The sequence below is a fragment of the Myripristis murdjan genome, chromosome 3 (genome assembly GCF_902150065.1).
Source record: "Myripristis murdjan chromosome 3, fMyrMur1.1, whole genome shotgun sequence".
NCBI classification, from domain to species: Eukaryota; Metazoa; Chordata; class Actinopteri; order Holocentriformes; family Holocentridae; genus Myripristis; species Myripristis murdjan.
This window is the reverse complement of record NC_043982.1, coordinates 3966889-3984158: the sequence shown is the minus strand read 5'-3', so window position 1 is coordinate 3984158 and position 17270 is coordinate 3966889. Positions and strand designations below refer to the sequence as shown.

At 40.2% G+C, this 17270-nt stretch overlaps 1 protein-coding gene across 1 annotated transcript in view; it reads right to left on the bottom strand.

The window, feature by feature from the left end:
• The window catches only part of LOC115356916 (serine/threonine-protein kinase BRSK2-like), a 172863-nt gene that overhangs the window by 80825 nt on the left and 74768 nt on the right, over window positions 1-17270 (bottom strand). The window contains exon 2 of the mRNA XM_030048213.1: window positions 10726-10820. Within this exon, the coding sequence (XP_029904073.1) occupies window positions 10726-10820 (95 nt within the window). The remainder of the gene's footprint in view (window positions 1-10725; window positions 10821-17270) is intronic.

Here is a 17270-nt window from a genome sequence, read left to right as displayed (position 1 = left end):
CTACATAACACCAGGCTGTTTACCAGGGGATAATAGACAGTAATTTAAAGGGGCAGTTCACATATTGGTTGAACTGCCCTACATATTATTTCTCAGTAGTGGCGATATATTCCTTTCATTGTTACTTTGGTATGAAATGCTTAGAGCGCACAAGAAAATAGCTCTACCACTGACAACTGTTTTCTGTTTTACTGTTTGTTGTTTTTTTAACAGTGAAGATTTTTACACCTTTTTGAGCTATAAAATACTGCTTCACATCATCAAACTCAAACCTTGGTTATGAACAATTTGCATACATTAAAGTGGTTATTTTTTAGAGTGTTAGCTGGGGGGAGGTCCACCTTAATGGCAGGAGGCTACCAGTTAGCATGTGGAGCATCCAGCCAGTATCCAGCACTCGGTAACAATGACAGGAAGAGAGCACCACGACTGTCCTACAGAACAGCTAGGGGAGAAGTGAAATCTTTTTTTTTTTTTTTTTTTTTTTTTTTAAATGGGTGAACTATCCCTTTAAATATTAACCTACTACATGTGCACACCACACACTTTATTTGCAGCTTCAGAGTGCATTTTGTTTATAGAATATATCATGCATGTGTGCATGTGTCAATGTTTTGTGACCACAAAACACATTTTTTTTCCTTTTAAGACTTCCAGTGCCAGGCTGCTGACTGCATGGATGTCAGCTATCTCCACTGACAGCCACGGCATAACTGAGGAATAAAACAAACCCATCTGTGAAAAAATAGCTCAGTGTTTTATTTTTGGTGGTGACTGACAGCGCTGGGCCTTTTTAGGTTGTTTGCAATCAGTAAGATGAAGTGACAAGCCTTCATTTACCTCCAGAGGTCCAGATTTTTTTTCACTGCAACTATGAACAATTTGAAGCCTGCCTGTGGAGTTACACGGCTGATTAAGACTGCCAGTGACCTCAAATGGACATATGAGAGACGATCTGCCAGATGGAAAATGACTCAGGACTGAATGACTGACTGAATCAGTTTTGAAACACACCTCCAAAACACACTGACAGACTGACTCATTCACTGACTGAGTACATGAGATGAATCAAAAACACACTCCTCCACAAACATGGCCTGTGACCACAAGGTCCATAACCTGGCCCAGATTACACTCTCTAACAGATGTAATGCCACACAGACACACAAACACTGACCTGAATTAACTTCTTGGCTCATTTGATGAAGGACAGTAAACTTCAGAAAAAAACATTGCTGGCCCCCCAAAATAAAATTACAGTGAATGCATTCACTATTTTGAGCACAGAACTTGGTGCTGTGTGAAACATTTTATAACAGGTGCACTATCTCAACGCACTGTGCCTCCTAGCTGCGCTATAGAGGGAGGGGAATGGGGATGTTATGTTGAGTCTAAAGTGACACTAGCTAACCATCCAGAAAGTTTAGATGCTCTTGCATTGTAGATAGATAGATAGATACGTTTTTCAGCAGTATCCACAGATTACAAGATTAAATAAATAAAAAATAAAGAATAAGATCTAAGTACAACACACTAGAGATCTAGGTGCAACAGTGTGATAAAAAAATGTGCAAAAAAAAAAAAAAAAAAAAGGTGTGCATAGGTGTATAAAATGTGCATAGATGTAGGTCAATGTGCAAATTTAGAAGAAATATACAGTATACACAGATGATAAATAGCAGTAAGCAATATAAACACTATAAACAAGGAATATAAAAAAAGTATACTTGTATACTGCAAAGGTCAGCCAATCAGGGGCCTGTCTAATTAAGGGTCACCACTGTTGCTTTGATTTGACTGGGTTATGGGTTGAGACAAAATTCACAGTGGTCAGCAGGGAAAAGTTTGAAAGGAAGCAAAAACCAAAGACTGTGTACAGCCAAGACATTCAGATGCTACCATCTCAAAAACAAAATTTCAGCAGCGTTTGACCCTGAGCAGGACTTCGTTTCAGAGCTGTCCACACCGCTGTAACACACACCCACCATGGCTGATATCCATCTTCCTCCAGGCTGGTCGGAGGGGCTTGGGGCGGCTGGCTCATGCCAATACTCTCCCTGCTTCTCTGCTCTTCCCTGCCTTCCTCAGTCAACGGCTCCATGCGTGATAGCTTCTCTTAATGAATTATGAGGATTGACTTGGGTTACAGCGCATTGCTTCCAAATCCCTATTTAATCGAAACACGATACAGAGCTGAGGGGCACGAAGGGTGATAAATTGGAACATCCGCTCGGTAATCAAACCGCCATCTGTTGCTAGGACGGCCATGCGATCCTGGAAGAGAGGAGGAGAGCTGGCCTGCTGTGGAAGCCAATCACAGTCAAACAGCAGCAGCGCAATCAGTGGCCGCTGTTGACTGCTTTATATGATTTGGCAAGGGAGACCCAATATCCAGGCATTTTATGAAGTAACAAAATCCTCTCTCAGGAAAGACCAAAAGATCAGTTCTGCACTGTGCAACTGTATAAAACAGAGAGCACTGACTGTGTCAAGTCTAACAGCTCCTGAATCCCAGTACCGGGCGTCGGGTTCTGTGACTTGGTCCATTTTTCTATTCACATACACTGTTTATATTTTATATATATATATATATATATATACACACACACACATATACATACATATATACATATATATATATATATATATATATATATATATATATATATATATATATATATATATATATATATATATATATATATACATATATATATACATATATATATATATATGTATATATGTATATATGTATATATGTATATGTATATATGTATATATATATATATATATATATATATATATATATATATATATATATATATATATATATATACTGTTTATATTTATATAGGCTGTTTATATATATATTTATATTTATTGTTTATATGTACATATATGTATATATATTATATATTTTTTATATATATACTACTTATATTTATAGGCTGTTTATTCATATTTATTATATATATACTGTTTATAGTTATACATACTGTTTATATTCACACATACTGTTTATATTTATATATACTGTTTATACTTATATATCTTAGATTTTATATTTACACTTCTTTTTTTTACCTCACTTTATTTATTTATTTAAGCTTATACCGGGACCTGAGTGCTAATTTCGTACCACTAACATGTAAATGTGAGCTGGTATGACAATAAAGTTCCTTGAATCCTTGAATCCTTGAGGATGGGAAAAGGGGAAAGGAAAGGAAAGGAAAGGAAAGGAAAGGAAAGGAAAGGAAAGCAAGGACAGAGAATGGATGGGAGTAAGAGAAAGGAGAGGAAAGAATTCAGTGTCTGAGCAGAGATCACGTCAGCTCAGCCTATCGACAGGGCTCATCTCCTTAACCTGTCCTGGGGCTGCTGCTGGGTAAGTAACAGCCAGCCCATTCGTTTTCCTACAGCGCCGTCTGGGAAAGAGTGAGATAGAGCTAGCAGCCTTCGCAGCCAGCTCGGTGTGACGGCATCAGACAGAATACATTAACAACAATCACAGTGGGGGTGGAGGGGGGAGCGGGGGGTCTGGGAGGTGGGCAGAGATATGGGACGATGTGAGGATGAGCAGATTAAGGTCAGTGGTGATTCATCAGAAAGGGGCAGATGCTCTCTTCTGTGGCAGATCGCAATCTGTGTGCTTTCCTTTGGCCGTCCTGACGAGGGCTTCAGACGACACGCAAAGCCCAACAGACCATAACAACAACAACGAGGAGAAAAAGAAGAAGAAGGATAAGACAATAAAAATAAAAAAAGAAAAAGTAAGAACAAACAACAAACAGGTAAGTAAAAGAGTTAAAAAAAGATAAAAGAAAAAACATGTAAAATGTACAAAATGTATAAAAGGTGTATAGGAAGACCACTGACAAAAGGCCATCCTAAAAAAGTGTGTGAATGGCCAAAAAACTGGAGAGACGCAAACACGCCAAGAGACGGCCCTTCTGCCACACATACAGCATGCACACACGCAAAGCCACACATGCACACACACACACACACACTTGGTGGGATGCACCGAGTAGAATCAACACAATTAATAAGTATTGACACCATTAACACAGGCAGCCAGACGTTGAGGAGATGAAATGACTCCGGTCAGGCATGAGAGGGCTGAAAACTCTGTAGAGCTCAGCACCACAATCTGCTGTACTTCAACTGGAAAAGAGGAGATTTAATCACACGTATGATCACACACACTCTGCACACACCCACACACACACACACACACACGGAGCCTTGCCTCAACCTATGCCTTTACTTTCATGCTTCCTACACAAGAACTCCCTCAGGACCGAACTGGAGCCTAAACACAGGTTGGTTTCAGATTCACACACTCACACACCACACACACACACACACACACACACCACACACACCACACACACATACACACAGTGGGCACTGACAACGTACTGCTTATGTCAATAAGTGCTTCTTAACACATACTGTCTCACTGTCTATTATACTGTCATATTTTTTAACTATCACAATTTTGAAAGAAGGGATCCTTTTTCCATGGTGGACTGCGCAAAAAATAATTGGAAAAATCATGATGTGTTAAAAAAAAAAAAAAAAAAAAAAAAGAAATCTTCAGTATTAAGTAATTTCAAACTTAATACTTTAATAGCAGGCCTATGTGTGTAGCCTGAGATTATTTTAGTGCTATATTGTAGCACGGTTCATGGTTTTGTATCACAGCTTGGCCTAAAAAAAAATTTTAAAAAAAGGAAAAGTCAGTAATTTGACCAAACATTAAGCAGTGCTAAAAATAAATGAACCAATAAATAAACCGATTCATTTTTTGTTTTTGCTAATTTTACTTAAAAACAATATATACACAAGTATACACATTTTTTTTCCCCACTTTTTGTAATTATTAGATAAGTTTCTGGTGATTTTCTTTTTACTAAATTTCATGCTAAGTTTCGGGTCAAAGGGTTAAATGTTTGTGAGAGCGGTTAATCCTTCCATTTAAACATCTGAAGTCGATCCTGCATCACTGCTATGACATTTAAATATAAAATTCTCATAATTCAATTGCACTCAGTATTATTTACACTGTTTATTCAGTTGTTTACACTGTTTAGTCTGTTGTTTACATTCTGTTTTATCTAGTTACTCTCAATTGCACACATTATTATTTAGCTCCTGTTTTTTTAGCACTAGTTATATAGACCATATCGCACTACTTATATAGACTATATTTATGTATAATATTTATATTTATATATTTTTAAACGGTCCCACAATTCCATCTCTGCTGTAATCCGGAAGCCAAGCAACGACATTTCGTTGCCAAAATCTCACTGCTGTGTTTTTTGTGTGCAATGACAATAAAATAAAGTCTAAGTCTAAGTCTAATTATAAATATTGTTTTCTTTTTTTTTTTCTTTCTTTCTTTCTTTTTTTTTTTTACTAATACGACAGAAACTTTTGGCTTATAATTTGCTAATTACCACAAGTCTTAAATTCAGCCCAGCCTAGCTATATGAGTGTGTGTGTGAGCCTATATGTAGCCTCCTCCAGCTCCGCTGCCTCACATAATGAGTCCTTGACTGACTTGCTGCCTTCCTCTGTCTGTTAGCTGGTTATGGCGGTGTGGCCTGATCCTCTGCCTGCGGTTCCTCTAATGAGACTCTCCATTAGCGGGAGTGGAACTGCGGTGTAAATGCCAGGTTTGACATCCGTGCACCAGGCAGGGTGATGCCACCGCCCATGTAAGGTGCTGATCTCTGAAGTAGCACTGCAAATGTCAGGCCACTCATCTCACAGGGAATCACCCACGCAGCGCACACTCTCTCACACACACACACACACACACACACACACAGATGGAGGCTATAGGAAAACACATGTAGGAAGACTGACTGCATGGTGCGTGTGCGTTCTCGTACAAACATACACACACAAAGACCACACAAAGGCAAGGGAATGCAGTGTTTCCCACACATATGTTACACATGGGCGCCCCACCCAGGCTCATTAACACCTGCTCAAGTACAATTCAACTCATTCAGGGTTTCCCATTACCACCAGTTTCACATCACAGTCACCATGGAACCAGCATTTTCATTTGCCGAGACACACACACACATTTAACAACATAGTAGGGCTGGATATCAAAATTCAGTGCCTTTATGGTGCCTTACATGCCTTGCTACAGATTATTGGACCATGGAAATGTCATTCAGCACCTCGCTGCTTTCAACTGTTTCAATACGGCATTAACAACAAGTTCATAAAACAAACCAGTGACAAATAAAGTCAACATAGCAAACACATACAGGGAGAGCGAGGCAGAAAGAGGTGGGGCAGGGCAAGCCAGTGTGTGTGAGGTGAGACTGAGAAGTGTAGGAGTGTGTGTGTGTGTGTGTAAAATTAATGGTGAATGGTGACATTAGAAATATTAGAAATAGGCTACTGGAGTAGTTCAAATAATTTCAATACACAATACAACACTGAAATGGTGTGGAAATTAGTTAATGACTGTAAAACAGGACACCACCTGTCAATCAAACAGTGTGGGCGGGACCTACGATCTCTGATCTCTTTCCTTGAATTTTCTGCTGATGGAGTTTGAGTTTCTGTAGGTGGCGCTCTTTCCTTCCACTAGTCAGCCACGGTAACTATCGCTGCTTCATGCTAACGACCCAGTTTCTTCGTCTTCTTTTTCTCCTTCTTCTGCTTCTTCAATCTCTTATTCAAAATAAATAAATGCTTACAACAGCAAATGCAGAAGCTGTCATAAATTGGATATAGGTTCAGTCACTGTTGAGTTATTATTTTTGGCAATAGAGAGGAGCAAACCAAACTTTTATTAACGGGAAAATGTCACATTTTATTACTTTGACATTCACATGCAAAACCTGAAAAGAACAATTAGGAGCCACCTGAAGAAAAAAAAAAAAAAAAAACAAAAAAAAACAATGATAGCAAACCTGAGGCCCGCCAGAAAACACGCTCAACCAGAATGGGATCAGATGCTGACCCATAAAGGCAGAGCAGCGCAGGCGAACGAGGTGAACCACCATGTTTTAAACATGCCTATCCTTTCCAGTCCCATCCGTCTCTGGGCTGCTTAGCATCTGCATTGTGTGAGAAGAGCGCAGCCATAACTCATGTGGCGAGGATGTGAAATTTCTCTCTGCCCCCCAAAAAGCCAATCACTGCCTGTTGCCATGACAACAGGGCCCTGGCATCTCCTAAAATAAGACAGAGGCAGGAAAGATTAGAGGAGCCTGCTGGGGCAACCCTCACATCGAGGAGAGAATGGCTGGCATCTCACAAAACAATGCCTATAGACAGAAAGCAGGCGAGCTTTTAGCTGTGAGCTACTCAGGCCAATGTCCCGACGGGTGACTACATCACAAAAACGAAAATGTTGCACTAAAAATATGGAAAAGTACCAAAATTTTGACTTTGCTACCAGAATTAAATGGACATCTTCAATATTAAAATGTCCATTCCCATCAATTAATATTAAGATGGTAATTCCCATCAAATGTTGACTTCCCACCATCAGTGTACATCTCATTTACACTGGCACACAACCTCACTGGCTTTTTGCCGTGTTCACACCGTATTATATCTATTGTAAGTACCACCATCTGAATTGAAGGCTCAGCACTCAGTAACAGTGAGAGGAAGATAGCACCACTACTGCCCTGTTATTCATAAGCTATACCAGCCCGGTATCAAGGCAAGCGTGTAATAGACCCGCTGGTGGACCACAGGAAAGCATGTCAGTGTCATGTTTTGCATCGCCTCGGCGTGAAAAATGCACAGTTTTATGAAGACGCAGTCCACAGGGAGTGACAGAGTCTGCATAAGGAGGTGGTGGGGTGATTTTCCCTGAGCGTCCCGGGTTTAAATCATCCATTAAAGTCCATGCACGGCTGGTTTTTAACATGTTTGCCAGCTTGGTAGTTACATTCCTAGGTAATCTTACCCCTAATTTAAACCTAATGCTAACCTAACCCTAACCCTAACGAAGTAGTGTCGCCAACGTTATCTGATGAGTTAAGAAGCTAACGTTCATTTAAGTCATGAGTTAATGATCAGCTAACGAGCTAATGATTAGCCATCGAGCTACCTGAGTCTCCTGGAAAGTGGCAGCTTCGGCTCCTGCCAGTGCTTGGAACACCTTAAGCTGTGTCCCAGTTCAGGGTCTGCATCCTTCGAAGTCGGCATTTGAAGGCCAGTTACGTCACAACACTGCGCGAAGGCCTGTCCCAATTCATCCAAAGTCGAAGGATCCTTCAAATTCGCACTTCAAATGCGTCCGCCTTTTCAGCCGTTATTCAGCACCGCGACTGTCCTTCTCGGGTTCCCGTATCCCAAGATGCTTCGCGTGCTGCTGCTCAGCCAAAAAAAGTTAAATGAAATGGCGACGGCGGCATCTAAATTCAGATTTCACTATTATAAAATATTCGGTTTTTACTCATTTGAACATCCAACGCCATATATGTTAAACCAAAACCCCTTTCTTTACTGTTTTGTCTTGTCTGACGGAAAGAAACGTTATCTTTCTGTCTCTGGAGTTCGTTGTCATGGGAACGGCGGTTACCCGACCAGGAAATACTCCAAAGGCTAGACCGTCCCATTTGGTTGACGGGGAGGACGCGTCGTCCGAAGTCCAGGTCCTCCGCAGGCCGCGGACTTCGGAGGCCCCGGACTTCGAAGGATGCAGACCCTGAATTGGGACACAGCTCTAGTTGATGCAAAATGGGACATTTTGGTGGACCAGCGGGTCTATTACACTCTTTGGCATGACATTTGGTTGACATAACAGCTGGGGGGAAGTGAAATGATATCAAACTTTTCGAAATGGGTGGGATATCTCTTTTAACTATTCCCCTTTACCCCCTCTGGCGCTGAAATGCAACTTGAACTTTGTGAACCCAGTCGGTGATAACATGAGGAACTCTCCTGGAGTGATCCTCTGGAACGGTGCTGGCATAGTTTTGTTACCGTGACAACACTTAAGAGAGGTGAATGCATTAAACCAATCAAATACCATCCTTCATCAAGGTACACCTACAGTGACACTGGTGTTAACAACCAATTAGCAGCCTGGCTGAACCGAGGTCGGGGGAGGGGGACGCGAGCTGGTCAGGGTGTTGAGAGGCCTGTCGCTCCCACCATTCATTCTCACTCATTCTCTCATTAGGATGAAAGGACGGCATCAGCAGAAAGTGGAGACTGCTGCCCAATAATCAGCAGCAAATTGCCTGGTCTTCTGACTCCATCAAAGAACACATGCGCACACACACACACACACACACACATACACACACACACACACACACAGACACGGACAGACAAGTGGAAATGAAGTGGGAAGAAAAGTGTGACGCACAGGCTGCATCATCAGAAAACCAGCCACTGTCTATTGACACAAGCAGGTCCAGTCTACCTGAAATTCTTGCGACACATACAAACACACACACACACACAGACATACACACACACAAAGAGACAACGCCTAAAACTGAGATGTGTTCGTCATCTCCATTCTTTAATGATCTCTGCAGAAAGTTGTGATGAAGCTTCGTCAAAATGACCTGACACAGGACATCGACGTGAAACGCTGCAAGTAACAACACCGTTGATGTGCACATAAACAATGTTTATGGACTTTTTTTTTTTTTAAGCGGGTATGTTGGGTGTGCATTGTGTGTGTGAGAGAATAATGAGGCAGAAAATTGTGACGGAGGCTGTCAAATCAGCACTTAGGGACCCGGGGCAGCTTTCTCACATTTTACGGGGAGCAAAACAAGACCAACAATTTGAGGCACATATCACTTAAGTCGGAGAAAAATGAGACAGCTACGGCTTGGCAAATGAAATGAAAATATGAAAATGCCTGTAAAGGTTTTGCAAGGTTTCTCGCACTTTCATCTGCCTATAATAAGGAAGAAAAAACTTGACTGAGCCTTTTTGGAGAACTCTATGGTATGTTTGGACATTACATTTGAATTTGTCACAGGCAATAGGCTGTCTTCAAGATTACTTTAGGCAAAAAGGAAATATCCTCTAATGACTAAAATGAGGAAATATTACGCTAGACAAAAATGGGCTGGTGTAACAAAAACTGAAGTGAGCAAGTCGCAATTCCTGAATGCCTGCATTGATTTCTTGGAAAATAACCGATGATGTAAACTGACCACTGACACACAGGTCGGCCTAAATAGCAGCCACCGTGCAGTCTGACTCATGGTGCATTCACACGCTGAGCAACTCCATCAGCACGTCACCACGAGCCCACTAACTTCTTATAGAAATGAGCAACAAGAGAAACGTGACCGCTTGTTGGCTGGGAAAAAAAGTTGGAAGTTGAAGTAGCATTCAAAGCCACTGGCCTTAAAGAGATAGTTCACCCATTTTGCAAAATTTGATATTTAATGCTTCCTGATGACTGTTTGCCAGCAAGCTGTGATCACTCTTCACACCAATGTAACACTACAACCACGAAAAATACATGATTTTGCTGAGTGAGAGTAAAGCGATTAGGATATCTTTGCATCATTATCCTCAATTTGTGATGTTCGGTACATGCAAGAACTTATTTTGCGATGGACACACTTCCCCTCAAAGTGCGACGCCTACTTTGACCTCAGGTGGTGCTTTTTCCTACATTTTCCACAGCACTTGCTGCATCCAGCTGTTGGTTTAACACGAGCGCACCTCTGTGCAAACAACAAATCACTTCCTTACCTTCATAAGAACAGACTCGCTGAGTTTCTCTCTGTTGACAATCTTTATGGCGACTTTCTGACACGTGACACAGTGGACGCCCAGCTTCACAAGGCCTGGAAGTCAAACACAGAAAAAGTTAATGAATTCAGCTAACAGAGTAATATTTTTCAAAGCTTGTTTGGCTCGCACTTGGGGAACATGGGACACTCCAAAATATCTGATGTGCACATTAAAAGCAGACGCGATGGCAAGAGGGAGGAATCAAAAGAACCATGGATCTGAATTAATGAAATGACATTCAAGGCTTCATTTCTTATCCCCCCTGACGCACAAATCAAATCGTGGACTACAGAATGGCAACGCTCCCTGCAAACTGCTCCCTGCACAGGCTGCACTGCGGGGCGCAGGCTGCACAAACAGCCACAACAGGGCCGCACCAGCAGCAGACAATGAAAAAACAGAAAAACAAAATGTGCTTTATTTCACTCATTCACACTTTCTTATACATTTTTCATATTTTTATTGCATTCTAATTTTACATTTACAATATTATATTCTTGAAATTTAATTTAAATATACAATTATATTAAATACAAGTATAGCTTTCTTTTAACTTTTAACACATTTTTGTGCATTTATGCTATTTTTTTTTATCTTCTGGTTGTTTACTTCCTTTACTTTTTCAGTGAATTTTTAGATCTTTTCTTAATTTTTCTGTGTTTTTAGATTTTCTGATAATTCTCTTGCATATTTTTCAAGCTAATTTTCAGGTAACTTTCTTATGAATTTGTTTTTATTAGTTTCTTGGTTATTTTGCTCATTACCTTTAGCCTCATGTTTATGAAAGAAATAAAGAAAATATCCTCAGGTTTCAAAGGGTTAACAACCAGAATTTTGTGCCAAACTGCATCATCGCTCCAAGTTTGGTCAAAATCAAACGTGTTGTCTGTGATAACATGTTGTGGAGGTTAAAATGTTGACCCTTAATCACAGGCATTACGGATTCAGCCAAACAATTTTTCAAAGCCTACAACACAGCGTGAAGATGTGCCAGTCCTCCAAGTTTCATCAAAATCAAACATGGTTTTCTGGTCTGTGTCTATTCCATTCGTTTGGGAGCAGTGCATTGCCAGTGAAGCTCTAGCTCTTGCAGCAGGGAGGGAGATGATGGACTACACTTGGTGGATGTATGGCACTTGCATGGAGCAGCAAACACGATGTGGGTTGGAGTCTGAACTATCACTTTAAGATTCATTGTGATCTCCTTGTGGTATCTTGTTTGTCTAGAGATTGCTTTGCAGGCCGAAACACAGACTGATAATGACACAGTCAGCAGCATTCTGCAACTCCCCAATCTCTTTTTCATTGTTTATTGCTGAGAGCAAAGCGCGACACAACTCACACGGTAAAGGAAATGTCAACATGCAATAGCTTTATCTTATTACAGCCACAATGGCTCCATCCATCTCTATCAAAGCTCTGACACTGGGGAGTACATTCTACTTTGTACTGAAAGTCCACAGATAGCAGTGGAAATGCCACTGCGCATACGCACCTCTTCATTACCTGGCGCTGCATATATATTTCACAGGAGATGAGTGTCTCACTACTTGAAAAGTGATTTCCCCGTGGGTTCTCCAAAGGAAACAAGCAGAGCCGTAAGCAGCAGGAGCTTTGAGCCAATATGGCAGCCTGGGGGCTCTTTTATGTCTCCAGTTAGAACCGAAATGGCATCTTGGGCGACATTCGCTATGTGTCATTGATCTTGTTGTCAAGTGCAGCTACAGGACCGCTGCAACTGCTTCACCCAACACAGGGCCAAGAGAGCCCCGCAAAGATCAGGTTTGGCAAGGGATATTTCATATTGATGTTGCTGTATTTGTGTGTGTGTGTGTGTGTGTGTGTGTGTGTGTGTGTGTGTGTGTTTGAGGTAAACACATTTGCCTCTATGAGTATGAAGTGTGAAAGTAGGAACACCAGGGAAGGAGAGAATGAGTGAAGCATGATGCCCTACAGTGGCTCCGTCCCCTGAGAAAGCCTGCAGAGCAGGAACACAATGAGACGGTTCAGACAGCAGGCAGCTGAGCTGGCAAATAAAAGCAAATTAAAAAACAGACACTAATGTATCTAGAGCTTATACGTAAACTGGGATGTGTAAAAACCTATTTTTGGATATTAACCTATTACTTGTCTCCTCTTAATGATTCAATCTAAGCCTAAAGCAAACATTTCTGTTTGTAAAGGACGTAGTTATGCACAAGATGTATGGAAACAAATGCAATTAACACTGAGCTTATGCATTGTAATTATTTCTTGTTTTTTGAGACAACTCTCAGTTTTGTTAAAATCGGTGAATTCTGTTGTTCATCTAACCACAACTAACACACCTGCCTTGGTGTGTCACCACATCTCGAGTGGCCACTGCTTTGCTTGCCAAACCACTTCCCTAGCAACATCTAGCCATCACCATACAGAGGCTGCAGCATTTTACTGATCAAACAATGTACATTTGTGCATTCTAACATTAACTTTAGTCTTGCAGCTCAGCAGACCTACTTCATTGCCCACAATGTGTAAATTATTATTATTTTTTTATTTTCAAACTAGCTCAAACATGGATTGTGCACTTGTCAGTTCAATCATACTCATCACATCATCATTATTGTTAATGATAATATAAACAATACAATCACCTAAACTGTCGATAAATGAAACAAATAACTTTCTGTGAGGATCCAGCTGATCACTGAGACAACTTTCATCTTGAAGCAGAGCTGCACATATGCATTTGCTACAAAAGGTCAAAGGTAATTTCCTAAACTATATTTTAACTTTTCTGGTCAAAATGGGACAAATTACACAAACACTATCCATTATTACAGAAACAATATCCATCTGATCTAGGAGCTTTACATAGTGCATTTGAATGTTGTTTCTAAATTAGTGATGAGTGTACAGTGTGTGCGTTTGAGTTTATCGTGTCAGTTTCCTTATCTTGAACAAGCTCACACATACGAGGCCATTCAGAAATCCAAGCAAGAGTTTACATGGCCCAAAAATCTAGTTTCTCCAGCAGAAATATAGCTACATTAACTAGATTTCTGTGAATCCCTTACCCCGAATACGGACATGACATTCTCATTTCCACGACGTTTGAGGGAACTGCTCGCAAAAAGGTGAGCATCACCATTACTCAAAGTGCATGTAAAGGCAGCCACTGACAGCATTAGCACGACTGCTGTAGGTTGGATTCCACCTGGAGTAAACAGCATTTTTACTGTGTGTCTTGGCAGCTTTCCAGTTCAAACACACACATTTAAAAGTCAACCGTGAGACTCTCAAACATCTCTTCAAATTCATATTCAGTTATTCTATCGTATTCCTAGTCGCACGCTGTTTATTAACAAACAGCCTGTTTGTGGCCTTGGTTCAATCACAGCACTTTGCTGCATGCCTGAACATGTGGGTGAGCTGACTGTCTTATGGCTCTAAGGCAAAGAAACAGAGCCTTATTTGTGGGGAGGGGGGGTTTCTCCCCCACAGAGGCTATCGATTCATGTGCTCAGACAAAATGCCAGCTAACTTCACTTTTTTTTTTTTACTGAAGCAGGGACAGAGTCCACCATATCACAGTGTAGCTATGCTTACATTTTCACCAATTAGAGATATTTTCAGGGAGCTCAGCTATGACCGATGACCGAAACAAAACAGAAACAAACAGAACCGGTGAGGATGCTGCATAAACAACTCTAGTGGTGTCCAGCTGAACACTGAATCAGAGTTTTTAAATGCTGAGTATATAATTTTGCCTATACATTATCTATCTATCTATCTATTCATTTAATTTCATTTCATTTTTGTATTTATTCTCTCAGATGATTTGATTTGTTTTCTGAGTGTTATTTGAGAATATCTTGAGACTTTTTTTCACCCAGGAGGCCTACCCATCACTATGTGGCAGCTATCAGTGATCCTAATAAAACAATAAACAGCAAGCATACAAACACGTATAGCAGCTCTAAACCAGTTACAAATATCATATGTTGTATGGCCACATTGAGTCCAGTATTACTGAGACAACGTTTGGTCTCAGGCCCACTGAGAGTGACTCCCAGTTAACCTCTGGACTCTTAACTGGACAAATTCTCTGCAATTACAGTCGACCAAAGATAAAACCACAGATAAAACACGCACAGAAAATTACATTCTGGTACAGTCACTGTCTACACAGCAGACCTCTGAGGACGAAAAGGCATTTAAAGCCCAGAGAGGGCTATACAGATGACTTATCTCTGCTTCCAGTACACATTAGTGGCCCCATAATGCGCAGGTTCTTTACTGTTTGGACACGTGAATGTGAGCTGTTTTCCAAACAACACATTGATTTGTGATCCAGCCACCAAAGAAATCTTTTACCATACTTCAAATTTAATATTGTTCATTTTCCTTTCTAGTCATTAAAATCAGTATTAATCCCCCAAAACAGGCATTTAAATAATAATCTGAGAGATTTTAGAAATGAAACACCAATTTTGCTACTCTCTGTCACCGGCTGATGTAAAGAGGCTACTTTCAGAAAATAGACTAAATAATAAAAAATATAAATAAAACAATAACCTCATAGACTTTCACCATACTACGGCATGTGAAACTACAATGCACACAAACACACACAGCTGAGCAGATGGCACAACTGAATGAGCAACTCAGTTCAATTGATTTCTCTCTCTTCCATCCATTTCTATTCAGATCAGCAGGAGTGTGTCTTCCTAACTGCACAGACATGGCCTCTGGTCTTCAGCTCCTTTCTCCAGAAATCTCCCCAGCTTCGTCTCTGTCTGTGCCTTTGGGCGCTCCATAAGCTTGGCTTTCAAAGCCTCACGCAAGCCTCTGTAACAAACCTACGAGTTCATTTTACATTTAGCACCATCTAAAACGCCTGATCTGAAATCTGGATACGTCCATCGACAGAATGTGCAGTTCCAGATAAGTTTTGAATGAAGGTGAAGCGGAGAGGAGGTGAAGAGGAGGTGAAGAGGAGGAGCTTATTCAGGTCACTACAGAAATTCAGAAAGCTCAGCCAAATTGTATGGTGGAAAGAAGACCCACAGTGATGACTCTCACAGTGTAAAATGCATATAATATTGCTTAATATTGTATTTGATAAAATAATTTGTAGATAAACAAATCAATCCATGAATAAATAAATGAAATTAAAAAGATAGTTATAAATTCCCAAATAATAATAATAAAAAAAAAAAAACAGATCAATTAAAAACAGATTATAAAAGACCTAAATAAATAGCAGAACAGGTAATCCTGTGACAATAAGTTTTTTTCTAGTGTTTTCTATTTGCCTTTTCCTTTACTATTTGCTTCTACATTTGCTAAGCAGCCATATTGTCTCCTTAATCATTACAGAAAAATGCATTAATTGAGATTTAATTGGACGATAAAAAAGTAATTAATAAAAGACTGTATAAACCCATCAACCAATAAAATAAATTCCTGGATTTATAAATCCATTTGCCAATGCCTTTACAAAAAGGGAAATTAAATTGGGAATTAATTTTTTTCATTTGCGTTTTACTTTGCGATTTGCTTTTCCAATTACTTTGACACTCTGGAACCTTGCTTTGACAAAATACTGCAGCTCCACCACGGGTTGTAACAAGAACTCTCATCGGCTACCTCATCGGCCTATAAAGCTTCACAGGAAAAAAGGACAGGCCCACAGGCCTTAGGTGTGGCAAAGTATGGCAGCTGCCACACCTTGGAATCAGGTTTATAATCAATATCCATACAATAAGCACTCATTCAGGTCATTTGTCTATGAGAAGAAAATGGACCTCTGATAGGTTGATAATATTCCTGTCAGTGAATATGAGTGTCAGTGAGGGAACCTGTTTGTTCCTCCATGATTTTCCTCAGTGTGTTATGAAAGAATTTTTTCCAGGTGCTTTAGATAAGCGCCCAACAGCCTGCAGAGAAAATGATGTCTGTGATTGTTGGTGTTTTTTTTTTTCCAATAACAAATGAATTCTAACATGTTATTGGAGACTGAAATCAGCCTGCATGGTGCGGCGTTAGAAATGACTGTAACTTTGCTGATTTTGTACCATATTTGTCTTCTGTTTTGCGGTGGGGTTTTTTTGAACAGCCTTTTTTACCTACTAGAAATTAGCATGGAATTCAATGCATTTCTCTATCTTCTGTGAAGTTTAAACAAATGACTAAGTGTAATTAGAGCTCCACTCTCTGTCCATGGTGCTGAAACATGCACTGAAATTGATGAAAGGTGTTTTCACTGCTCCCTCTCAGTCGCACATCACATGCAAACATTAGGCATGGTGAATGTGACAGTTAAAACAGTTTGCAATAGCATAGCAGGTCCAGTTAAAGACTGAATCACCCAGTAAATACTGGAAAACTTCAATTCATAGCCCATGGCCCAAGCTTTTATTTGCTTCAGTAATTGATCTATATTTGGGACAGAGGTCTACAAGAGAGCTGCCTTTAATTCCTTTTGTACAAAACTCTTCCCCAGCAAAGATGGGAAATAC